This window comes from Carcharodon carcharias, chromosome 20 (genome assembly GCF_017639515.1).
Source record: "Carcharodon carcharias isolate sCarCar2 chromosome 20, sCarCar2.pri, whole genome shotgun sequence".
NCBI classification, from domain to species: Eukaryota; Metazoa; Chordata; class Chondrichthyes; order Lamniformes; family Lamnidae; genus Carcharodon; species Carcharodon carcharias.
The window spans coordinates 29,108,176-29,135,222 of NC_054486.1; the positions used below are offsets into that span (position 1 = coordinate 29,108,176).

General features: G+C 40.4%; 1 protein-coding gene across 2 annotated transcripts in view; it reads left to right on the top strand.

Annotated features, from left to right (window-relative positions):
* rad51 (RAD51 recombinase) overlaps positions 1-27,047 on the top strand; it is a 127,529-nt gene that overhangs the window by 38,016 nt on the left and 62,466 nt on the right. For both annotated transcript variants that reach the window (XM_041214292.1, XM_041214293.1), the window contains exon 4: positions 11,972-12,089. In XM_041214292.1, the coding sequence (XP_041070226.1) occupies positions 11,972-12,089 (118 nt within the window). The remainder of the gene's footprint in view (positions 1-11,971; positions 12,090-27,047) is intronic.

Sequence of the window (27,047 nt, forward strand, 5' to 3'; positions counted from 1 at the left end):
TCCAAGAGATTTAAGCAGCTGGCTCATTAACAGGAATTGTATATGGTCTGTAGGAACTGAATGATTTTTCTTATTATCTCTATACCCTTCTTTTGTCCCTATATAACCCATCAAACAGTTGCCGCAGTGAGTAAAGTAATTCTGGCTTGACAAGTGTTGGGAAGCTTATTAATTTTTAATATTGGGCTATGTTATTTTAACTGGCTAAACTAATTTTATAGATCAGCATTCCCTCAGTACTGTGTTAATGTGTTTTCTGAGATTATGTACTCAGGTCTTTGGAGTAGAGCTTGAACGCAACTTTGATTGAGAAGTGAAAATGCTGTTCAAGTGAGAACTAAAGCTTGCTACTTGGTGCCAGTAGAAGGTTTAAACACCATAAGCCACTGCAACAATTTGCATTTATATCACATCTTTAAAGTAATGAAACACCTTGAGGTGTGCCATTGGAGCAATTATCAGATGCAAGTTGGCAGAGTCACATGAGATATTAGGGCAAATGACTAAAAGCCTGTCAAAGGAGGAGTGACTTGAAGGAAAAGAGATACATAGAAAGGTAAGGAGATTTAGGGAAGGAATTCCAGAGCTTAGGTCCTTGACAATTGAAATGGACGCTAATGGTACAGTGAAATAAATCAGGAGTGCACCAGAATTTGAAGGAATGCAGCAGTCCGGTAGTGTATTAGGGATGGAGATGTTACAGGGATAGCAAGTGGTGAGACTGTGGAGGGATTTGAGCTCAAAAGATAAGAAGTTTAAAATTGAGGCTTGTTGGACTTTTTTATATTCTTGCATGGGATGTGGGCATCACTGGCTAGGCCATCATGTATTGCCCATCCCTAATTGCCATTGAGAAGACGGTGGTAAGCTGTCGCCTTGAACTGTTGCAGCCTATGTGGTGTAGTTATACCCACGCTGCTGTTAGGAAGGGAGTTCCAGGATTTTGATCTAAGTGACAGTAAAGCAACGGCAATATAGTTCCAAGTCAAGGATGGTGTGTGGCTTGGAGGGGAACTTCCAGGTGGTGGTGTTCCCATGCATCAGTTGCCCTTGCCCTTTTAGGTGGTAAAGCTAATCTGGCAGGACGTATCCAGGGATGGTGACGGTGGTGCCTGGGACATTGTCTGTAAGGTATAATTACACGAGTATGACTACGTCAGGCTGTTTCTTGACTAGCCTGTGGGACAGCGCTCTCAATTTTGGTGCAAGCCCCCAGATGTTAGTAAGGAGGACTTTGTACAGGGCTGGGATTGCTGTTGTCGTTTCTGGTGCCTAGCTCGATCTGTCTGGTTTCATTCCTTTTTGTAAACTTTGAAGCGGTTTTGATACGACTGAGTGGCCTGTTTAGCCATTTCAGAGGGCATTTAAGAGTCAACCACATTGCTGTGGGTCTGCTGACCAGACCAGGTAAGGTCAGCAGATTTCCTTCCCTAAAGGACATTAGTGAACCAGATGGGCTTTTACGACAATTGACAATGGTTTCATGGTTACCGTTACCGAGACTAACAAAAAGATGGATGAGGTTTTTGGCAACAGATGACTCAGGTAGGGGCAGAGATGGCTGATATTACAGAAATGGAGCATGTATTCTTTGTGATGGAAAGAATATAGAGTTTGCAGCTCAGCCCAGGGTCAAATACAATGCTGGCTTTGCAAACAGTGTGGTTCATCTCTGATCGTGGCAAGAGGAATGGATAGAATCGGTGACAAGGGAACTGAGTTGGTGACAGGTTTTGGTCTGCCCAATATCAAATTGGAGGAAATTTCTGCTCATCTAGTACTGGATATCAGATCAGCAACCTGACAAATTAGTGGCAGTGGAGGCTTTTTTTCATTCTTTAGGTTCATATATTCTGTTTTAAAGCTTAACTTGTTAATCTGGCGTTTTAACCAAATACAAACTTGTGTTTTTGCAGTTTCTGATAACATGCAAAAAGCTGAAGCATTAGCAAAGATGGGTGATATTAGGCAATCTTGGTGAAGAAGACGATTTAAGGTCAGAAACTGAGCTCAGCGTCCAATAGGACGCCAAGGTTGTGAACAATCTGGTTCCGCCTCATAGTGGCCAGGTACAAAGGTGGAGTCAGTGGCTAGGGAACAATGTTTGTGGAGAGGTTTTAGTCTTGCCAATATTTAATTGGAAGAAATTAATGCTCATCCAATAATAGATCTGGGACAAATCAGAGGCAATGGAGTGGTCATGACAGGTGGTGGTGAGCTTGAGCTGGATGTTGTAAGCATACATGTGGAACCTGTTACTGTGGCTTTGAATGATATTGCCGAGGATATATTTGAGAAATAGAAGGGTGTTGAGGATAGATCCTTAGGACTTCCAAACGTAATGGTTTGGGAAAGGTAACCATTACAGGAGATGCTGTGGCCACAATTGGAAAGATAGGAATGAAACTAGGGGAGGGAAGTCCTCCCCAGCTGGACAACTGAGGAGAGGTGTTGAAGGAAATGGTGTCAACTGTGTCAAAGGATGCAGACAGGTCAGGAAGGGTCAGGAATAATTCCTCATGATCGCAACTACATAGGATGCCTTTTGTGACTTTGATGTGGTCAGGTTCAGTGCTTTGTTATGGATGGAAACTTGATTGGAGAAGTTCAAACGTGAAGGTACTGGGGAGAGATGGGCACTGATTTGGGAGGCAGCAATTAGCAGTTTGGAGTGGAAAGGGAGCTTGCAGGCAGGGTGGTAGTTTGCAAGGACAGAAGGGGAGGTCAAGGGTAGATTTTTTTGAGGAGGTACTGACAGAAAATTTTAAAGGCCAGTGGGCAGTACCAAAGTTGAGGGACTTGTTTACAACATGAGCTAACATGGGGTTAGGAAGGGAAGTTGGGTGATCAGTTTGGTGGATCAGGAGAGCAGGAGCTGTGTCTCAATGACAATGTGAGCTTCGAGAGGACATAAGGAGAGACAGGAGAGAAAATTATAACTTAAAAAGGAGGGAGGAACCTAAACCAATCTCAAACACCAGGGAAAAAGTACTGGGAAAGCTTTTAGAACTAAAGATTGACAAGTCCCCCGGAGCTGATGGATTCCATCCTGGTGTCTTTAAAGACGTGGCTGCAGAGATAATAGATGCATTGGTTATGACCTTCCAAAGTTCCTCAGATTCTGGAGAGGTGCTAGTGGATTGGAAAATTGCTGATGTAACACTACTATTCAAGAAAGAAGGGAGACAGAAAGCAGGAAACTATAGGCCAGTGAACCAAACATCTGTCATAGGGAAAATGCTAGTATCCATTATTAAGGAGGTAGTAGCAGTACATTTAGAAAATCATAATACAATCAGGCAGATTCAGCATGGCTTTGTGAAAGGGACATTATGTTTGACTAGTTTATTAGAGTTCTTTGAGGAAGTAACAAGCAAGGTGGATAAAGGGGAACCTAGATGTGGTGTACTTGGATTTCCAAAAGGCATTTGATAAGGTAACACATCAAAGGTCAATACACAGATTAGGAGATCTTGGTATACGGTGTAACATATTAGCGTGGATAAAGGATTGGTTAGCTAATAGGAAGCAGAGAGGAGGGATAAAAAGGTCATTTTTGGGTTGGCAAGCTGTGACTAGTGGAGTGCTATGGCCTCAACTATTTGCAATCTATATCAATGACTTGGATGAAGTGACCAAATGTATGGTAGCTAAGTTTGCTGACAATACAAAGAAAAGTAGGAAGGTAAATTGCAAGAGGACATAAAGAGTCTACAAAGAGATTTCGATAGGTTAATTGAATGGGCAAAAATTTGGCAGATGGAGTGTAATGCTGGAAAATGTGAACTTGTCCACTTTGGCAGGTGGAGTACAAAAGCAGTATATTGTTTGAATGGCGAGAGACTTCGGAGCTCTACAGTACAGAGGGATCAGGGTGCCTTGGTACATGAGTCAAATGGTAAGCGGTTGCAGGAAGTGATTAGAAAGGCAAATGGAATTGGTCGGTTGGCATTTATTGGAATAGAGTATAAAAATTAGGAAGTGTTGATGTAGCTGTATAGGGCCTAGTTAGACTGCATCTAGAGTACTGTGTCCAGTTTTGGTCTCCTTACTTAAGAAAGGATATAATTGCATTGGAAGCAGTTCAGAGAACGTTCACTCAACCAATTCCTGAGATGAAAGGGTTATCTTATGAGGAAAGATTGAGCAGGTTGGACCTATACCCATTGAAGTTTAGAAAAATAAGAGGTGTTCTTACTGAAACATATAACCTGACAGGGTGGATGCTGAGAGGATGTGGAAGTGGGGAGTCTAAAACTAGGGAATACAGTTTAAAATTAAGGGGTGTCCCATTTAAGATGGAGATCAGGAGAGTTTTGCCTCTGAGGGTTGTCAGTCTGTGGCATTCTCTTCCCCTGAGAGCAGTGGAGGTCGGGTCATTGAATATATTCAAGGCTGAATTAGCTCGACTTTTGATCGACAACCGAGTTGAAGGTTATGGGGGATGGACAGGAAAGTGGAGTTGAGGCCACAATCAGATCAGCTGTTATCTTATTGAAAGGAGGGGCAGGCTTGAATGACTTATTCCTGTTCCTAACCCTTGAGAGAAACTAGGGAATGATGCAAGTTCAGGGTGATAGAACAGCAAAATATTGCTTTCCTCCATCTTGTGATTTCATTGAAGCTTGCACTAAACCAACTGTTGGTAGCGGTAAGTGGCCATTATTAGTGAGTTTCATACTGTAGTTAATGTGGGAAATGTTTTACGTATTTTCACAGACTGACTAATGTAAAATGTTTTAAATATGAACTCTCCCAAATGTAGTCTAAATGGAGTCTAAATGGAGGATGCTGCATGTGAAAATGTTGAATTTTTTTCACAAGTGCAAGGTTATTGCACAATCTTGAAGAATGAATTCATGAATAAGTAAAATGTGACTCAATCAATAGTGGAATGAACATGGTATTCAGTAACTCCATATGTGAATTTTGTGAGTCATGCTAAATCTAACAAACTTATGTGCTTTATCGGCCTGGTTTGCATGTTACAAGACATGTAGCAGTCCAGAAACGCCTGGGGCTTATTCTTTGCAGTGGTGCTCATTCTTTATCAGTCGGTTTATGTTTCTTAAACGGCATGCAGCAATAGTGTTTGCTCACGTGTCCTAACTATTACAACTTCACGTTGCTAGGATGATTTGTGTTTCTGTTTCATTTATATGCTCCCTGGAAAATTTGGGGGTTTGTAAAGTTTGCAGGGCTGCTACGTAGCATCATGGGTTTTTCTAATTTTCAGATGACTTGTGCTGAGGTTAGTTTCAGTAAAATTGTTACCAAATTAATTTTTACTCTAAATCTCTCCCCTCCCCATCTTTCCTAAAAATGTTCATTCTTTCTAGAATGTGTTTTCAGAAGTCTGATGTCTTGTTAAAAGGGTCTTTTTTTTAGGACAAAGTAATGAATGTGGTTTTACCAAGAAATGTGCCTGGGCTGCTTATGTTGACAGACTATTTAGACATTCTCTGAAGGGCATCACTGCCAATGTGATTTTTATAGGGTACCAATGCACATGCTTTTCCAGCTGGAATCATAGTTTAGAGACCAGATGATAACAGTGACTTTATGTGACGTTGTGAAAAGGTTGAAAGCGATTCAGCAGCCGTGTTACATTTTTCTCAATTTTTATTTCCGTCGGAGAGATTTAGAACAGTTAGCCGATTTGCTGTTGCTCACTTCACACCATTAAAATTAGAATTACCTCCAGTCGTGAAAGCTGTGATGATTTATATAATTTTTCCTTGCCTTGTCCAGGGTTACTCATGCCAGTTATAATACTGAAACTGTTGTCAGATGGCACAATTAACTTGAAAGCTTGAAATATATTTTGTGATATGATGGGAATGCATTATGTGGTCTGGAACTTGTAGAAGCATAGAAAGAAATGAGAAAGTATTGAGAACTTGATTTGTGTTTTTTCAGCCTACTGAGCTGCAATTAAAAAAAATTTAAATTTTGCCTGCTGGTTGTGGGCACCTTGCCAGTGGCACTAATTACAGGAAATACCAGTAATACTTTTTGTATCATTTTAATTTAAAAAGACCATATAACTTAAAAATGCTAATTACTGAAATTAAATTGGGAGTTATTGAGCTGTGTGGGTTCTTGTGCCAATCTGACTGGAGTTAGGTTGTAATGCAAAAAACACACAGCCCACAGCAGTAGTGCTGTGCAACCATTTGTTGAGATAATCCAGCCCATTTTTTTGAAAGGCTACCTGTAGCTCGTGGAGTTTTGGCTGTGAGTTAAGGGATTAGAGATTGAAACTGTGGAGAGAGGGGAGTGAGTTGCGAATCTAAGTTTGTGCTTAATTCTGGCGTTTTGTTTTGCTGGGGAAGAAAAGAAGGTGGGGCTAACTTTTTTTTTCTCAAATCCTAACGATTTGTATAAAAATCATACTCCTAAGTCCTTGAACATGCTGTAGCTCCCCAAACCTGTTCCATCTTTCCCGGAACTCCATAGTTTGAGTCCCCCCAGACAGGTTTCCACCCTGCTACAGTAGTAAAACGGCTCTTAATAAAATCAAAAATGACATCGTATGTTACTGTGACAAAGGTATACCTTTCCTCCTCATCTCTCTCGACCTGTCTGCAGCCTTTGATATGGTTGACCACATAAGCCTGTTCCAACGCACCTCCACTGTTGTCCAGTGGGTGAAATTGCTTTTACCTAGTTTCATTCTTAATCTACATAATTATAGTCAGGGAATCACTTGAAATGGCTTCTCTTCCTCCCACACCATTACCTCTGGTGTTTCCCCCTCCCCCATCCCACCACTCAAGGATCTCTCTTTGGCCCCCTCCTATTTCTTATCTACATGCCACCCTGGTGACATTATCCAAAAGCATAGTGTTAATACTTGCATGCATTCTGGCGACACCCTGCTCTACCTCACCACCATCACACTTGACTTCTCCACTGTTGTTAAATTATCAGACAGCTTATCTGTCATCCATGGATGAGCAGAAATCTCCCATTAACTGTTGGGAAGACTGAAGCCATTGTTTTCCATCCCCACTCCAAACTTCATTCCTCTCCCGGCAACAGTCTGAGATTAAGTCAGTCTGTTCGCAACTGAGATGAGCTTCTGCCTCATATTTGTGCTGTCACTAAGGCCACCTCTGTTACCTTGCCTGACTATGCCCCACCTTAGTTCAACTGCAGCTGAAACCCTCATTTGTTACTTCTGGACTTGATTATTCCACTGCACTCCTGACTGGTCTCCCACATTCTATCCACTGTAAACTTGAGGTCATCCATGCCTGTGTCTTAATTCTCACCAAGTCCTATTCACTTATCACCCCTGTGCCTGCTGATCTGCTTTAGCTCCCAGTCAAACAACATTTTGATTTTAAAATTCTCATCCTTGTTTTCAGTCATTCTATGGACTTGCCCCTCTCTATCCTGTAACTCTTATAATTTTGACCTTTTGCGCATCCTCAGTTCTAATTGCTCCACTGTGGTGACCGCGCCTTCAGTTGCGTGGACCCTGAGTTTGTAATATCCTCCTTACACTTTCTGCCTCTCTACCTCTTTAAGACATTCCTTAAAACCTATCTTTTTGACCAAGCTTTTGGCCATCTGATAATGTTTCTGTGAAGCACTGTGGAACATTTTATTACATTAATGGAGCTATATCAACATAGGTTGTTGTTATGCCTTGCACTTGCTATCCCCTAATTTCTGTCAACTTTTTCATGTCTACATTTCTTATGGAAACTTCCTATGTAAACATTTAGAATGGGATTTTTAAGAAAGCATTTTATAATGGGTAAAATTCTATGTTAATGCTTCATGTCACCTTCTAGATTTTTTTATTCATTCAGGGGATGTGGGCGTTGCTGTCTGGGCCAGCATTTATTGCCCATCCCTAGTTGTCCTTGAGAAGGTGGTGGTGAGCTGCCTTCTTGAACCTGTAGTCCATGTGGTGTAGGTACACCCACAGTGCTGTTAGGAAGGAAGTTCCAGGATTTTGACCCAAAAGAACAAGTCGAATCACTCAATGCTTTTTGGAAAAGAAAAGTTTATTCTTGTTATTCCCTCAATGAAATTTCTAATGCCTAGAGTAAGGTTTTTATATTTAGAATCCTAGAAGATGCGTCACAAAAAAAAGGTCATTTAAACAAGTCTGTACTGGCTGTTAAACTGGAACTATTCACCTGTTTCCTATTCCTAACTCTTCCCTCAGATCCATTTGTATTTCTTGCAATCCTTGTCCAACCATGCAAAGTTAGCTTCTAGCTTCCTCCTAAGGCACATGAGCAAAACTGTCCTGCCACACCTACTGTTACAGTCATTCCTGTGCCAGCAAACCAATCTTGTCTTCCTTGACTCTTCTTTCCATCCTTACTTTAATCAGTCTTAGGCTAGTCATGTCACTGATTCCTGTTCTGATTTCAGAATCCATTGTCCTAATTGTTCCCACGAACGTACAGTCTCTACACTATATCCCTCAATAGGATGGATTCTGGGATCTGTACTTCTTCCTTGGAAAGCTGCCCAATCAGTACCCAACCACCAACCTTCTATGAAAGCAAAATACTACAGATGCTGGAAGTCTGAAACAAAATCAGCAAATGCGGGAAAAACTCAGCAGATCTGGCAACATCTGTGGAGAGAGAAACAGAGTTAACATTTCAAGTCCGTATGACTCTTCTTCAAAGCTAAAGAGAAGTCGAAATGTGACGGATTTTATACTGTTTAAAAGGGGTGCAGCAGGTGGAGCAAAATAGAAAGTCAGGGATAGGGGGAGCTAAGGAGAGATTGACAAAGATGTCATAGACACAAGACAAAGGGAGTGTTAATGGTAGTGGTTAGGGCTAAAGAAGGTGCTAATAGTGGCATAAAGGTAAGAAAGCAGAATGTGTTAATAGAACAAAAGTCAGCACTCTGTGAAAGAACAACATAGAACAAATGACAGTTGGCCCTTTTGGGGAAAGGGCGGTGGTTGGGGGAAAAGGGATTTTTAAAACAATGAATAAATATAAAAATAAGTGAATAAAAAATAAAAATAAATTTTAAAAAGCAGTGAGTTCACGGTCTGAAGTTGTTGAACTCAATGTTAAGTCCGGAGGGCTGTAAAGTGCCTAATTGGACGATGAGATGCTGTTCCTCCAGTTTGTGTTGGGCTTCACTGGAACATTGCAACAGGCCAAGGACGGAGAATGGGTGAGGGCAGAGGTGCGGGAGATGGGTCGGACACAGTAGAGGGGCCTGTCAACCACAGTAGGGGAACCCTTGGTTAAAGAAAAAGGAAGCGCTGTTTTAGAAGGTGGCATTATTTGAACAGAGGCGATGGAGGCAGAGGAACTGGAAGAATGGGAAGCAGGGTGTGAGGAACCTGTATTGAATGTTGGTAGGCAGTCACCAGAAATGGAGAGAGAGGTCAAGGAAGGGAAGGGAAGTGTTAGAGATAGACCACATGAAGGTGAGAGAGAGGTAGAAACTACACGCAAAATCAATAAATTTTTCCAGGAGAGCATGAAGTGGCACTGATACAGTCATCGATATACCAAAGAAAAGAGTTGTGGGAGGGGTCGAGAGTAGGACTGGAACAAGGACTGTTTCATATACCCCACAAAAAGACCGGGGCCCATGCGGGTACCCATACCCACAACTTTTATTTGGAGGAAATGAGACAAGGTAAAGGAGAAATTGTTCAGAGAGAGAGATGAGGTCAGTGGCAGTCCTGGAAACAATGGCTTGATGTTCGGTGGTGAGATTATAGTCCAGCGGGGAGGTAGGGAGAAGTGTCTGAGAGTAGGTTTTAACAAAGATCTACTTGAAGCTTACTGATTCCTACAATCACCTGGATTATGTTTCTTCTCACTCAGCTTTTTGTAGCGACTCTATCCCTTTCTCCCTCTCCGTTACAGTTGTCTGCTCTGATTAGACACCCTCCTAGAGATTTAGTCCCATGACGTTCGATTATGTGATTGTCATGAAACTATAATTTTCATAATGTTATTGTGATTTATTGTAAAGTTAGGTAAATAGTGGGGTTTGGATTAGTTTCTCTGTGGATGTGTCTGTGTTGGGTATGTAATTGAATTGGAGACAGCTGGCCTGGAGCTTTTGAGTTATCTAATGGGAAGCTCGGTTTGAAATGCTAAATGTGTAAACATGACTGAAGTTTTAGAATGTGAGGTGTAAAGAAAATTTGCATTTTCAGATAAGTGAGGTTAGTTTGAATTTCAAAGATATGGTAAGATATTACACCTAGCCAAAAGAAGCTAAGTCAAACAGTGTTTAATTTTCCCAAAAAGATTACTGATAAAATTAGCACTATGAAAACATTTATATTCTGAGAAAAGTAAAGCTGCAAAGACATATTGGAATAATGGAATTTACATTAAAAAGGGAGAAACATGTATAAAGGAGATGAGGTTATATGTAAGGGACAAGGAATTCTAAAATGTAACACAAGTGTGAAAAGCCTCCAGCCACTGTGCATCAAGTTGCTGTCTATAGGAACCAAAGCTAAGAAAATTCACTTTGAATATCACTGTCCAGGGTATTATGCGCTTTGCCTGGGTTTGTTGAAATCTACTTTGTTTTACTGTTGCCTTAATGGAGATGTAACTGGGAGCCGGATTAATTAGGGGATTTAGGAGTTATTATAGTAGTAACTTGTAGACCTATATATGTGCTTAAAAATCTTTTTTTAATTAATAACTGTTACTACTGAATTCAAGGCATACATCTCGAAATAAAATACAAATCACAAAACAGTTGTGGCAGCTATTTAAATTTTCCCGCTGGGATTTGAGCAGCTTGGCATTTACCACCCACTGTGTCATAACAGTGATGCTTAATCATGTAACAATTTCCCACTGTTTACAAATGTTGAAGCATTTAGCTCAGTTGAATGTCTCTAGCACCAAGCACCAGATAAAATATTTGGATTTATTGCAATACACATATTATAGACCAAATAGCAGCCACCTCTACCATACATCTTTCTCTGAGACAAATAACATAATTTATAAATCACAGAGGACACGAATAGAAATATTTAAGGATAAATAATGTTTAAATAAAATTGCTCCTGTGATGTTTCCACAGCATTGACAAACATCAAGTAAAAAACCATAGATTCAACAAAAGGATCATTGCTGTATGTAACTTCCAACTAAAATTTTCATACTATTGTGACTTTTTACAATATGCAGCAAGTTATTAATAATAAATTGAAAATCAAACTTCATTCAATTCGATACTCCCACACCCCATCACTGAAGCCCAGTGTCAGGGATGCGAGGCTTAGTCCAAATTTCCCAGTACGTTACGCTAAACCCTAGATTTCTCCACCACATTGAGGACAGACATAAGGATTCCTCATGCTGCCAGACAGTAGTGTCCCCTCCCCAATGCAAAAATCCCATGACTCTTTTCAGCCCCAACTAGTACTAACCACAATGGCTACACCAGGGCTGCTTTTTTCAAAAAAAGGACACTTACATCAGTTTGGTACATATTGCATGCCACCAAATAAGATGATGACACATAACAAGTAATAAAAACAGCATTTGACCTATTCAGTCCATTTAATTAGATAGCTCATGAAAATCAAATAAGTCATTCTCTTGAGTGATATTGTATTGTCTTGGCACTAGCATGTTTTGTAAATGCATGATCATATAAACAAAGTGGGCTAAGTACACCAAGGGCAGAAAATTATTGCTGAAACCAATATTTTATCAAATGTTAGTCTTTGAATCCAATATTGAACTCCTGAAAACTTAGAGATAAAAATCTAGTTTCTGGATTTAATTATGGTCCTAAGGGCATTTCTGTGCCCATGTCAGTAAATGTTTACTGAGGTTGGCAGATGACTGTGGACTTGTGGACTTTGTATTTGTAAAGGAAATAGCTTTTATTAACACTTCATTATAAGCTTTGTGGTTAAAGTTGAATGTCCTTCCATATTGCACAGCTGCTACCCTGTTGCATCTTTGTTTTCTTTTTATTTTAGGCTGAAGCAGCTAAACTTGTGCCGATGGGCTTTACTACAGCTACAGAGTTCCACCAGAGGCGCTCAGAAATCATTCAGGTCACAACAGGGTCAAAGGAACTTGATAAACTTCTACAAGGTATAAATTATAATTTTGTTCAAAAGTTTCTGTGTTGGGACCATGAGGAAAGAAGCATTGAAATAATTGAAGCAACACCAATTGCCCCATCCTATTCTTTTCTTGCCCTGTACATCTCCCAGGGCTGATCTCATAAACTTCCTTCCAATCGCCCACAGTTTTGAACCTCTGAACTTTGCCCATAGACAGATTATCACTGCTCCTCTCCACATTTCCCTTCAGAATGTATGTTCGCTTGCTAAAAGAGCCCTTGCCATCTATGAGCTTATTGTGGACGATCATACTGGCATTATGGCCTTGATGGGGCAATGACTGAGAAGTGATGATTTTCCTGTTTAATTGAGCTTTTTCGAGGCTATATCTTCCACCATTTGCTTAGCGCAAACCATTGCAACTTCTCCTGGTAATCCCTCTAAACATTATCACTTTATTCCACTGTTCACACCTCTCAGTTAAAATCATTGTTCTATACTGCCCACCCAAATGTCACTTCAAATTCCTTAGCTATCTTTCCTGCTTTCCCCCCTCTTCCTCTGTAATGAGCAACTTCTCATCCTCTGATATTTTAGCCTCCTTGTCAACTCCTATTCTTTCTCCTCTGAGTTTACTGTCCCTCCTTTCCTCCTCAAATCTCTCCTTTCATATAAACTTTCCTACTCAGATATACTGTCAACTCCTCAATCTTGTTACCCATATTGTTATTGTCAGTGATAAGGCAATCTCTGAACATTTCTTTTGTTTCACTATCCACATTCCACCTGCAACCCCTGCCCCCTCCCAAGCCCACTTTTTTCTGTGTCTGACCCGGAGAAACTCTCCCTCAGGTCACACCACTGCACTCTTGTTATGGCACAGTAGATGGTAAATGCTGAGCTGCTCAAACCGCAGAGGAAAACTTGAAACAGCTGCCACAACTGTTTTGCAATTTGTATTTTAATTTGAGATGCATGCCTTGAATTTGGTAGTAAGAAGTCCCCCCCAGACTTAGAGGTTTTTCACTAAACTAAATTAAACATTTATTAATTAAATAAAAGATTTTAAGCACATGCACAGGTCTAAAAATTACTACTATTATAACTCCTAGATCCCTTAATTAATCTGGCTCCCAGTTAAAACCCCTGTTAAGGCAACAGTGAAACAAATTATAAGTTTAACAGACCCAGGCAAAGCACACAATACCCCGGACAGTAATAGTCAAAATGTGTTTTCTTAGCTTTAGTTCCTATAGACAGCGATTGATGCACAGAGGCTGGAGGCTTTTCACACTTATGTTAGACCTTAGAATCCTTCCCCCTTACACATAACCTCATCTCTTTTATACATGTTTCTCCCTTTTTAATGTAAATTCCATTGTTCCAATATGCCTTTGCAACTTTCCTTTCTCACAAGTCAAATCCTTTCAATAGCAATAACCTTTGGGAAAAATGAACATACTGTTTGGCTTAGATTCTTATAGCTAGGTGTAACATCTTACCATCTCTTTGAAATTCAAACTAACCTATTTGATCTAAAAATGCAAATTTTCTTCACAACTCACATTCTAAAACTTCATTTCAAACCTATCTTCCCCTTTGAAAACTCAAAAGCCACACACACACACACGCACACACACTATCCAAACCCTGCTGTTAATCTACCTTTACAATAAATCACAATGTTATAAAAATTATTATATTTTCATGACACTCTCAAATTCACAACTATCCAACCTTCAGCCTTTAATTTATTGTAACATCAGGGCAACTACTGGTTTCCTAAATTACACATTCTCAATCACCTTTGACACCCTTGTCCCCACTAAAACTATTATTCATTCTTGCCCTAATCGTTCCCCCGATGTAATCCTCATCTCCACCTCATTAAGTCCAAGGCAGGCAAACTTAAACATCTTTGGTGAAAAACATACTTAATCATTGTCTGCCATATCTGACTAGACTGCTAAAAATATTATCGACCAATGCTCCCATCACTAAAACTGCCCACTATTCAAAGTTCATCAGGAAGGCAAAGATAATTCTGGCTTCTCTTCTCCACCATTAACTGTTGCCTTCAACCCTTCTTCCCTGCCTCCTCCACCCTCAGCTCTGACAATAAATGCAATCATGGGCTTTTATTTTCCACAGATTGAGGCTTTCTGTTTAACTGCCTCAGCTGCTTTCCTCCTTCCACTATACCCACCTGGCCTAACATCCTCAAAGTTCCCCTTTGCCCTAACTTTGAATTTGTATCTTTGTCTTGTTTCTTTCCTACCTCCACATATGTTTTCTCTGAGCTCATATTGTTGATGAAACCTGCCTCTTACTTTCTCAACATTATTCCTACCAAACTGTTGACCATTCAGCTTCCCTTCCTGGCTCCCATGTTAGCTAACATTATTAAAGGTGTTGTCTTCTCAGAAACTACCATCCTGCCCTTCCTCAAAAAAAGCCAACTCAACCCTTGCAAACTACCTCCCTTTCCTCCTTAGTCCTTGAATGTGTTGTTGCCTCACAAATCCATTCCCTAAGCCAATTTACCTGTGTCTCCACTGATAATCCAGACATTGTAACCCTTGGGAGTTTGTGGACAATGAGACAGCATCGAGTGAACATATCTGCAGTCGCTATTTCCAACTTTAATCAGTCTCCAGCTAGAGTTCGAGTTGGAGATGCTGCTGACATGGAGGGATGGGATGGGGGTTGGTGCAAGGAGCAGCATCTGAACAGTTTGCTCCACACCTCAAAAGGGTTGATGTAATCTCTGGTGTGCTAATTGCAAGGAACCCAAGTGAGATAGAGAACAAGGATCTGCAGAAACTGATTCTATTCCACAAACACAATTTACATACTACCTGTGAGGATAAGGACAACAACTATCAGAAGGATAGCTAGAATGCTGACCATAGCATCTTAAAGCAGGAGGCGGTCCCAAGTATTTGTAGGGGATTCCATACTTAGGAGGTTGGTATGTTGCGCAACTGGTGCCAGGGCAATGGAAATCTTGAGCCATTTTGAAAGGGAGGGAGGATCCTGTCATTGTGATCCATGTCGGAACCAACTACACTGGAAATAGTAGGAAAGAGGTCTGAAGAAGAGACATATGGACTCAAAACGTTAACTCTGTTTCTCTCTCCACAGATGTTGTCAGACCTGCTGAGTTTTTCCAGCATTTTTGTTTTTATTATTATAGGAAAGAGGTCTTTTTAGGAAAGTAGCAGGAACTAGGAGCTAATTAATTAACAAAATCTCAAGGGTTATAATGTCTAGATTATTAGCTGAGACTTGGGCAGATTTGCATAATGATAAACATGAAGGTGAAAAGCTGACTGAAGGTTGGTGGGAAGAGGGGGTCCTTTTTGTGATTCACAGGCACCAGTATAGGAAAGAACTGTACTATTGGGACAGGCTCCACTGGAACCAGGCAGGCACCTGGGTCTGAGCAGAAAGGATAAATAGGGTGGTCAACAGGACTTCAAACTAGTAAGGGAGAGGCATGCAAGGAGGTGCTTGGGTGTAAAAGCCAGTATTAATAGCTTCAAAATAACCAAAAGGGAACAGTAGTGTAACAGTCTGAAATTGTGCTTTAGGCATTACAGATAAAGGGAACACTAAAAGGTGTAAAGTAATTAAAACAAGAGAGAAATAAAACGTTTGAGTAGAAGTTCAAGTCAGGGCATGTGGCCCAATTAAGTGTTCTTAATACAAATACAGGTGCAAATTCAACTTGGAGGATAGAACCTGATAGCTGTTACTGAAATATGGCTGCAAGATGGTTGGGACTGGAAGCTAGATATACCAGGTTATATTAGACTTAGCTAGAGGGAGTCAGGAGAGGTAGCAGCAGAGAGGGGGACCTGCTTGGGACCTTCAGGAGTCAGTGCACATTGAGTTTGAACAAAAATCAAGCAGTGACATCATAGGAAAACTGTAAGTTGATTGGTTGGTGACTAAGTGTTGTGTGAAAGTTTCTGCTGGAATTTAGAAAATTGTAATTTTTAAAATAATCCTTAAGTAGCTAGCTTATAATTAATTGAGAGACATGAGCAGAAGGGAAGGGAGAAACTAGTGAGTCCACTATTTATTTTATTCTTAAGTGGTAGAGTTTATTGGATCACGAAGGATTGAATTAATGCACTAGGTGGTGGGGAGAAGAGGCACTAATTTAATTTTAAAAAAATTAAAATAATTACTTATTTAAGACATTAATAAGAATGATAGGGCAGGTGATGTGTTGTGAATGCAGAAAGCGGGAGCTCCTGGCTGACAGCATGATCCAGGACAAATATGTCTGCAGTAAGTGTTTGCAACTCAAGCTTCGGCTCGGAGTAATTGAGCTAGAGGCTGAACTGCAGACACTGCAATAAGAACAGGAATAGGTCATTTAGCACGTCGAGCCTGCTTTGCCGTTCAATTAGATCATGGATGATCATTTACCTGAATGCTGCTTTCCAGTGCTTTCCCCACATCCCTTGATGTCATTCATCCCGATTTCTGTCCTGAACATGGTCAATGATTGAGCTTCCACAGCACTCTGACGTAGAAAATTCCAAAGAATGAGTGAGGAAATTCTTCATCTCAACCTTAAATGGCCTATCCCTTATTCTGAGATTATATCCCCTCTTTCTCGCTCACCAGCCAGGGGAAACCTATCTATATCCATCCTGTCAAGCCCTATAAGTTTTTTGTAAGCTTCAAGAGTTCACCACTCATTCTTTGAAACTCTAGAGAATGCAAGTCCAGTTTCCTCAATCCCTCCTCATAAAATAATCCTGCCATCCCAGGGATTTTTCTGGCAAAGCATTGTTGCACTCCCTGTATGGCAAGTATATCCTTCCTTAGATAAGGACACTGAAACTGTACAAAATACTCTAGGTACTGTCTCACCAAAGCTCTATACAATTGCAGCAAGACATCTTTAATTCTGTATTCAGATCCCTTTTCAACAAAGGACAACATACAATTTGCCTTCCTTATTGATTGATGCACCTGCATGCTAGCTTTTAGTGACTCATGAACAGTTCCCTTTGGACATAAACATTTCCCAATATCTTGCCATTTAAGAAATATTCTGTCTTTTTGGTTTTTCTACTAAAGTGGATAACTTCACATTTATTCATATTATATTCAATCTGCCATGTTCTTGCCCATTCACTTAGTCTGTCCAAGTCCTCTTGAAGCCTCCTTGCATCTTCCTCACAATTTACATTCCTACCCAGTATGCTGTCATTAGCAAATTTGGAAATATTACAACTGGCCCCCACATCCAAATTATTTATATAGATTGTGAACAGCTTTGGACCATGCACTGATCCCTGCAGTACCCCATCCATAACAACTTGCAATCCTGACAATGACCCGTTTATTCCTACTTTCTGCTTTTTGCCTGTTAACCAATTCTCAATTCATACTTGTATATTAGCCCCAATCCCATGCACTCTAATTTTTCTTACTAATTCCCTGTGTGGGACTTTATCAAAAAGCTTCTGAAAATCCAAATACACTACACCCACTGGTTCTCCTGCTACAAGTAACACCCTCAAAAAACACCCAATATGTTTGTTGAACATGATTTCCCTTTCATGAATCATGTTGATTTTGCCCAATTTTACCATTACTTCTTAAGTGTCCAGTTATCACATCCTTTTTAGACATTTTCCCTACTACTGGCATCAAACTAATAGGTCTGTAGTTCTCCATTCTCCCTCTCCCTCCCTTCTTAAGTAGTTTGGTTACATTTGCTACTTTCCAGTCTGCAGGAATCTTTCCAGAATCTATAGAATTTTGAATGATAACCACTATCTCTATAGACACCTAGCTTACATCAGGGAGCCTGGACACTTTATTCCAGGAGGTAATCACATCCCTTAGGATAGGAATGTAGTGGTAATGGTGAAAGTCAGTCAGAGTGATATACACAGTTGAGAGCAAGAGTCCACAAGGCTGTGTTACCTGCTTGGTGCCAGGTTTTGGGACATCTGCTCTGGGCTGGAGAGGGCCTTGCAGTGGGAGGGGGAGGATTCAGTGGTCATGGTCCATGTTTGCACCAACGACATAGGTAGAACAAGGAAAGAGTTCTGCTGTGGGATTCTGAGCAGCTAGGGGCTAAAATAAAAAGCAGAATGTCAAAGGTAACAATCTTGGGATTATTACCTAAGCCACGAGCAAATTGGTGTAGGGTAAATCAACATAATGAGTTAAATGCAAAATACTGTGGATGCTGGAAATCTGAAATAAAAACAAAATACTGGAAAAACTGGCAGCATCTGTGGAAAAGGAAACAGTTAATGTTTTCAGTCTGTATGATTTTGAAGAAGAGTCATACGGACTTGAAATGTCAACTCTGTTTCTCTCTCCACAGATGCTGCCAGACATGTTGAATTTTTCCAGCATTTTCTATTTTTATTAAAGAGTTAAATGTGTGGCACAAAGACTTGTATGGGAGAAATAGGTATCGATTCATGGGGCAATGGAACCAATATGGGGAAAGTCGGAGCCGTACCGTTGGAATGGTCTTCACCTGACCTGTGGCAAGTTGTATAACTAGGGTGGTAGAGAAGGCTTTAAACTAAATAGTGGGGTCCAGAGATAAAGTGTGGGTAGATGTCATAATTTCAAGAGTGATGACAAAGCAAGAGAGCAAGTTGCCGTCAGGGGAATGATAAACAGAGGATGGCAGGAAGGGACAGTGCATATAAACTTAAGAGTAAGCCTGCAGATAGGGCTAGAGGTTGCGAAAGTCGGAGAAGGACAGAACTAAAGACTCTATATTAAATGAACATGGAATTCTTAACAAAACGGATGAATTGAGAGCTCAGATAGAAATAAATATGTTTGATCTGATGGCCATTGCAGAGACATGGCAGCAAGATGACAATGGCTGGGGAGTGAATAATCAAAGGTATATGATATTTTGGAAGGACATGAAGCTAGAAAAAGGTGGAGGGGTAACTCTGTTAATTAAGGATGGCATTAGTACATTAGAGAGGGATGACCTTAGTTTTAAAGATCAAGATGTAGAATCAGTTTCGGTAGGAATGAGAAAAAGTAAAGGTAAGAAGTCATTTGTGGGAGTATTTTATCGACTCCTAACAGTAATCACACTGTAGGACAGGGTATAAAGGAGGAAGGCATGATAATAATCATGGGTAATTTTAACCTACATATGGATTGGATGAATTAGATTGGCAAAGGTAGCCTGGAAGATGAGTTCATAGTGTTTTGGGCTCTTTCTTAGAGCAGTATGTTTGACAGCCAGCCAGAGAGCAGGCTGTTCCAGATCTGGTAATGTGCAACGAAACAGGATTAATTAATAACCTCATAGTAAAGGAGCCTTTAGGTAGCATTGATCGTAAATGGAATGCAAAATTCAATCATGTTGAGGGAGAAAAGAGTGGTTCCAAGATCAGTGTTTTAAACTTAAATATGGGCAAGTTTTAGGGTATGAAGACAGCTGGCCAAAGTGAACTGGGGTAGGGATAGGCCAGTCGAAATGTAGTGGCAGTCATTTCAGGAGATATTTTATAGCACTCAGAAAATAAACATTTCAGTGAAAAGAAAGACTCTAGGGGAAGGGGCGTGCCATGTGTGGCTAACTAAGGAAGTTAAAGATCGGGTAAAATTGAAAGAAAAAACGTACAATTCCACCAAGATTAGTTGCAGGTCAGAAGATTGGACAGAATATAAATAACAGCAAAGATTGACTAAAAGAATAATAGGAGCGAGAAATAAGAGTACATGTGAAAGCTAGCTAGCAATATAAAAACAGATAGTAAAAGTTTCTACAGGTATTTGAAAAGGAAAAGAGTAAGAGGTGAAAAGAGTAAGGTGAGTGTTGGTCCTCTATATAGAGAGAGAGAGAGAGTAAGGGGAATTAATATTGGCAAGTAAAGATATGGTGGATGGATTGAGCAGATATTTTGCATCTGTCTTCACTGCAGGAGATACAAATAACATCTCAGAAATAATTGTGAATCAAGAGGTAAAGGGGAAAGGAGGAACTTCAAAACAATTACAATCACCAGGAAAAGAGTACTGAGAAAATTATTAAAAGTAAAAGCTGACAACCCCCCAGATCCTGATGGACTTCTTCCCCGGGTCTTAAAAGAAGTGACTGCTGAGGTAGTAAATGCATTGGTTTTGATTTTCCAAAAATTCCCTAGATTCTGGAAAGGTCCCACCAGATTGGAAATTAGCGAATGTGACTCCTCTATTCAAGTTAGGAGAGAGACAGAAAGCAGGAAACTACAGGCCAATTAGCTTAACATCTGTCATGGGAAATTGCTGGAATCTGTCATTAAGGAGTTTATAGCGAGGTACTTAGAAAATCTAAATGCAGTCAGGCAATTTGGTTTTGTGAAAGGGAAATCATGTTTGACTAATTTGCCAGAGTTTATGGAGAAAGTAACAAGCAATGTGGACAAAGGGGATCTTTGGATGTGGTGTACTTAGATTTCCAGAAGCCATTTGACAAGGTGTGACAAAAGGTTACTACACAAAATGAGAGCTCATGATGTAGGGTGTAACACATTAGCATGGATAGAGGATTGGGTAGCTAACAGGAAACAGAGTAGGTATAAATGGGCCATTTTTGGGTCGGCACGATGTAACGAGTGGAATGTCACAGGAATCCGTGCTGGGGTCTCAACTATTTACAACCCATATCAATGATTTGGATGAAGAGACCAAATGTATAGTTAAATTTGCTGAAGGCACAAAGGTAGGAAAGTTAAGGTGTGAAGAGGTCATAAGGAGTCTGAAAAGGGATTTAGAGAGGTTAAGTGAGGGCAAAAATTTGGCAGATGGAGTATAATGTGGGAAAATGTGGACTTGACAACTTTGGCAGGAAGGAGAGAAAAGCAGCATGTTATCTAAATGGAGAAAGATTGCAGAACTCTCAGGTACAGAGGGATCTGAATACTCTGGCCCATGAATCACAAAAGGTTAGTATTCATGTGATTAGGAAGGCAAATGGAATGTTGTTTAATGCAAAAGGGAATGAAATATAAAAGTGGGGATTTTTTGCTACAGTTGTACCAGGGCATTGGTGAGATCACATCTATAGTACTATGTATAGTTTTGGTCACCTTATTGAAGAAAGAATGCAATTGCATTAGGAGCAGTTCAGAGAAGATTCATTTAACTGATTCATGAGATGAGGCTGTTATCTTATGAGGAAAGGTTGGTCAGGTTGGGCCTGTATCCAATGGAGTTTCAAAGAATGAGAGGTGATTTAGTAAAACATATAATAGTCTGAGAGGAATTGACAGAAAGGATGGTGAAAGGATGTTTCCCCTTTCAGGAGAGACCAGAACTAGGGACAGTTTAAAAATTTGGGGTCTTTCGTTTAAGGAGATGAGAAGCTATCCTGTCGGAGTTGTTGGCCTGTGGAACACTCTTCCCCAAAGAGTGGTTGATGCGTGGTCATTGAGTATTTTTAAATGGGAGGTTGATAAATTCAAAGGGCAATAGAAAGTGGCATTAAGGGCACACTCAGATTAGCCATCATATTATTGAATTGCGGAGCAGGCTCAAGGGGCCAAATGGCCTACTCCTCCTAATTGATGCCCATATGTGTATGGTTTATAAAGTTCTGGTTGGGTCACAACTAGAGTATTGTATTCAGTTCTGGTTACCACACTTTAGAAAGAATGTGAAAGTCCTTTAGAGCTGCAAAGGAGATTGATCATAATGATTCCAGGTATGAGGGGTTTTAGCTGCAAGGTTGGGTTGGAAAGGCTTGGGCTGTTCTCCTTTAAGTAAAGGAAGGGGAATCGGATAGAGGTGCACACAACTATGACTGGTTTAGGTAGGTAGACAAAGGTAAGCAGCTCTCATTAACTAATGGTATAAGGATTGGGGGGACATAGATTTAATGTTTTGGCAAGAGATACAGGGGGATGTGAGGAAGAAAATTTTTGCATAGTGAGTGGTAACAATCTGGAATTTGCTCCTGATGAGGGAGTTGAACTGAAGGCAATCAAAGATTTCAAAAGGAAATTGGACGGGCACTTGAAGGAAATCGACTTGCAGGGCTACGGGGAAAGAGTGGGGAAATGGGATTAAATGGATTGCTCTACAGAGAGCTGCCAGGGACTCGATGAGCCAAATATACAACTCCTATGCCATAATGTCCCTATGACTCTAAGCTAGGGAAAATGGTAAAGAGGAACGAGTAGCCTTATTGATTAAGGATTAAACCACTTTAATGATAAGATATAATGAGAGGTAAGGAAGAAGTAAAGACTTAATTGGTAGAAATAAGAATTAGAAAAGAATTTAAGACTTCTCAGAGTCATGGCAGCAGCTGTGAAAAGTTAGGTTTTATAAATGCAGCAATGAGACAAGCATATAGTAAAGATAGAGTTGTTTTAATAGATTTTTCTTAGAGATTGGGACAGCAGCTAGCATGTGTCAGAAAAGTAGCAAATTTCTTGTGTGTCTGGGATAGTTTCTTGCAACAATTATTCTGGAGCCAAAAGGGTGGCATGCCATATTGCAGTTGTCGACTTGTGTGCAACTGCTCTCAACGTGGTTCCATTCTTACCTAACTGTAGCCAGAGAATTGCTTGTAATGGCTTCTATTCCTGTTCACGTACCGTTACCTCTGGTGTCCCTTGGTCCCCTCCTATTTCTCATCTACACACTGCCCCTTGGCAACTTCATCCGAAGGCATGGTGCAGTTGACAAACATGTGCTGATGACACCCAGCACTATCTCACCACCACCTCTCTTGACTTGTCCACTATCAGACTGCTCATCCAACATCACGTACTGGATGAGCAGAAATTTCCTCCAATTAAATATTGGGAAGATTGCAGCCATTGTTTTCAGTTCCCATTCCAAATTCTATTCCCTCGCAACCAACTCCATCCTTATTTCTGGCAACAGGCTGAGATTAAGCTAGTCTGTTCATAACTTTGGTATTACATTTGATCCTGAGATGAGCTACCGACTTCATATTTGTGCCAACATCGCTCTACTTCACCCCGTCTCAACTTATTTGCTGAAACCCTCATCAGTGCCTTTGATACTTTTAGACTCGACTATTCAACGCATTCCTGCCACCTTCTACCCTATGTTAACTTGAGATCATCAATTTACAGCAAGTCCCATTCCCCTATCACCCTATACTTACCTACATTGGCTCCTAGTCAAGCAACATCTTGACTTTAAAATTCTCACCCTTGTTTTCAAATCCCTCCATGGCCTTGTCTCTCTCTATCTCTGTAATCTCCCCCAGTCCTACAGCCCTCTGAGATATCTGTGTGTCTCTAACTATGGTCTCTTGTGCATTCCCAATCATAAATGCTCCATCATTGGTAGCCTTGCCTTCAGTTGCCTCAGCCCCAAGATCTGGAATTCCCTCCACACGTCTCTGCCTCTCTACCTTCTTTTCCTCCTTTAAGACACAACTTAAAGCCTACCTCTTTTACAAAGGCTTTGGTCACCTGGCATAACATCTCCTTGTGTGGCTTGGTGTCATACTTTATTTTTTAATGCTCCTGTAAAGTGCTTTGGGTCATTTCATTATGTTAAATTCACTTATAAATGCAAGTTATTATCGTTATTCAGTACCAAGTAGTGAGCCAGATTTAGTTAACAGCCTAACTGTGCATACATATTTCTCTAGTCAAGATCATGATATGGCGGAGTTTAGTATAGTGTTTGGAAAGGAGAAATGTGAAATCGCCATGATTTTAGATTTAGCTAAATCTGACTTAAATGTTATGATGTAGAGACAGTCCACAGTTAACTGGGCAAATCTGTTGATGGGTAAAATGACAAAAGATCAGCAAGAGGTATTCATAAAGAATTTAACAGAGCACGGAACCAGATTATGCCCCTGAGAGGCAAGAGCTCTACTTGCCAACAATACGGCCATGGAATACTAAAGAGGTAAGAGACAACATAAAATTAAAAGAAAAAGCACACAAAAGTACAAAAAAAGTGATGATATGGGAAAGATAAGAGCGTCAAATGGTGATAAAACAGATGGAAAAAGCTACAAAAAGGGAGTCTGAAAAGAAATTTGAAATGGATATTGAATTAACAAAGAATATTTGCAATGATAGGAAAATAGGGTGGTCAGGAGCAATGTTCTGACTGAACTGCACAGGTGCTCAGCTGTGCAGCAGTCAGTAATGTGCCACAAGGAATAAACAGGTCGTGCAGTGGCAACTTTTCCTTTAAGATGGATGCAAATGTGCCCATGCGTCAATCGTAAAAGGACAGTGAAGTACAACAAGCCACCACACTCTTAAATCGTGAATGGTTGTGGACATTTAAATACTAACTGGAGGAGGGGGCTCTGCAAATATTCCTATCCTCAAATGATGATGGAGTCAAGCACATCAGTGCAAAAGACCAGACTGAAGCATTTGCAACCATCATCAGCGAGAAGTGTTGAGTGGATGATCCTTCTTAGCCCCCTTCTGTAGCCCCCAGCATCACAGATGCCAGTCTTCAGCCAATTCACATCAAAGGAAAAGGAGGTGGTTATGTTAATAGGATCCACATCAGTTGGTGAAGTCCACATCAGTTGGTGAAGTCAAAACTAGACACTGAACTTTTCCTCGCTGAGAGAGTTTATTGACTTTGTGTCAACACTCCTCACATACATCCAGTGTTCCAGCTATCCCCTATTTATGTGTTCAAATTCGTATCACCTGTTTCCCTTAATAATGTAACTGACATTAACAAATCTTAACATTGTAATTGACATTAAGAAACTGTAACAGTGTAATAAAACATTGACAGCATAGCTCTGTTAATAAATGATGAGATCAGTACAGTAGTGATAAATGATCTTGATGCAGAGGATAAAGATGTAGAATCAGTTTGGGTGGAATAAGAAATAGCAAAGTGACAAAGTCACTGGTGGGAATAGTTTATAGGCTTCCTGATAGTAGCTACACTGTAGGACAGACTATAAATCAAGAAATAATGGGGGCTTATAAGAAAGGTATATCAGCATGGCTAGAGAATTGGCTCACTAACAGGAAACAGAATTCGGATAAATAGATAATTTTCTGGTTGGCAAACTGAGTAGGAATCTGTGCTGGGGCCTCAACTGTAAACGATCAATATTAATGACTTTAATGAAGGGACTGTGTTATAGCTAAATTTGCTGACAATACAAAGATATAGGAAATCAAGTTGTGAAGATGTTATAAAGAGTCTGCAAAGGGATATTGATAGGTTAATTGAGTTGGCAAAAGTTTGGTAGATGGAGTATAATCTGGGAAAATCTGAGTTTTCCCACTTTGGCAGGAAGAATAGAAAAGCAGAATATTATTTAAATGGCGACAGACTGCAGAATGCTGCAGTACAGAGGGATCTGGGTGCCTTTGCACATGAATTCTCAAAATGTCAGCTTGCAGGTACAGCAAGTAATTAGGAAGGGAAATGGAAAGTTGGCTTTTATTCCAAGGAGAACTGAACAGGGAATTGGTGAGACCATACCTACAGTACTGTGTAAAGTTTTGGTCATCTTACTTAAGGTGTGATATAATTGCATTGGAAGCAGTTCAGGCAAAGTTCACTTAGCTGATTCCTGGGATCAAGAGTTTATCTAATGAGGAAAGGTTGAGCAGGTTAGACCTATACTCATTTGAGTTTAGAAGAATGAGTGGTGATCTTATTGAAACATATAAGATCCTGAGGGGACTTGACATGGTGGATGCTGAGAGGATGTTTCCCCTCGTGGGAAAATCTAGAACTAGGGGCACAGTATCTAAGTAAGCGGTCTCCTATTTAAGATGGTGATAAGAAGGCATTTCTTCTCTCAGATGGTCATTAGACTTTGGAATTCTTTACCCCAGCGGATAGTGAAGATTGGGTCATTGAATATATTCAAGGCTGAGTTAGACAAATTTTTGAACTACAGGGAGTCAAGGGTTATGAGCAGCAGGCAGGAAAATGGAGTTAAGGCCACAATCAGATCAGCCAAAATTGCATTGAATGGAGAAGCAGTCTTGATGGGCTGAATGGCTGACTCCTGCTCCTATATCTTATGGTCCACGTGCTGTGAGAAAATGGAAATATGAACAAAGACCTAGAAGATCAACACAGAAACAGAATGATGCGAATGCTGGAAATCTGAAATAAAAACGCAAAATGCTGGAAATAATTAGCAGGTCAGGCAGCATTCATAGAGCAAAAACAGAGTTAACATTTCAGCTCTATGACCCTTCATCAGAACTGTGAAAGGTTAGAAATGTAATAGATTTTGAGCAAGTGAAAGAGATGGTGAGATGGGGGTAGAAAAACAAAAGGGAAGTGTGCGATTAGATAAATCTCAGGACAGATTAAATGGCAAACGATTTCATGGTCAAAAGCCAAAGGGAATGGTAATGGGGCAATTCAAGAAACAAAGCTGTGTATAGATGAAATGTGAATGGCAAGAGAACAGCTATCCAAATGCAAAGTAAAAGGATTAAGAAAGAAGAAGAGAAAACCAAACCAGCGCAAAAAAAGTGGAACATAACATGGGGCAGAGTGTATGATCTAAAATTAAAAACAAAGAACTGTGGATGCTGGGAATCTAAAACAAAAACAGAAACAGAAATACCTGGAAAAACTCAGCAGGTCTGGCAGCATCGGCGGAGAAGAGCACAGTTGACGTTTCGAGTCCTCATGACCCTTCCACAGAACTAGGTAAATGTTGAAGGGTCATGAGGACTCAAAACGTCAACTGTGTTCTTCTCCGCCGATGCTGCCAGACCTGCTGAGTTTTTCCAGGTATTTCTGTTTATGATCTAAAATTGTTGAGCTCAGTGTTGAGTCCAAAGGGCTGTCAAGTGGCCAGTGGAAAGAAAATTGGCACTGTCTTTAATGGAACAGAGAAGAGTAAAAGGTGAAACAAAAACAGAATTACCTGGAAAAACTCAGCAGGTCTGGCAGCATCGGCGGAGAAGAAAAGAGTTGACGTTTCAAGTCCTCATGACCCTGTTTTTGTTTTGGATTTCCAGCATCCGCAGTT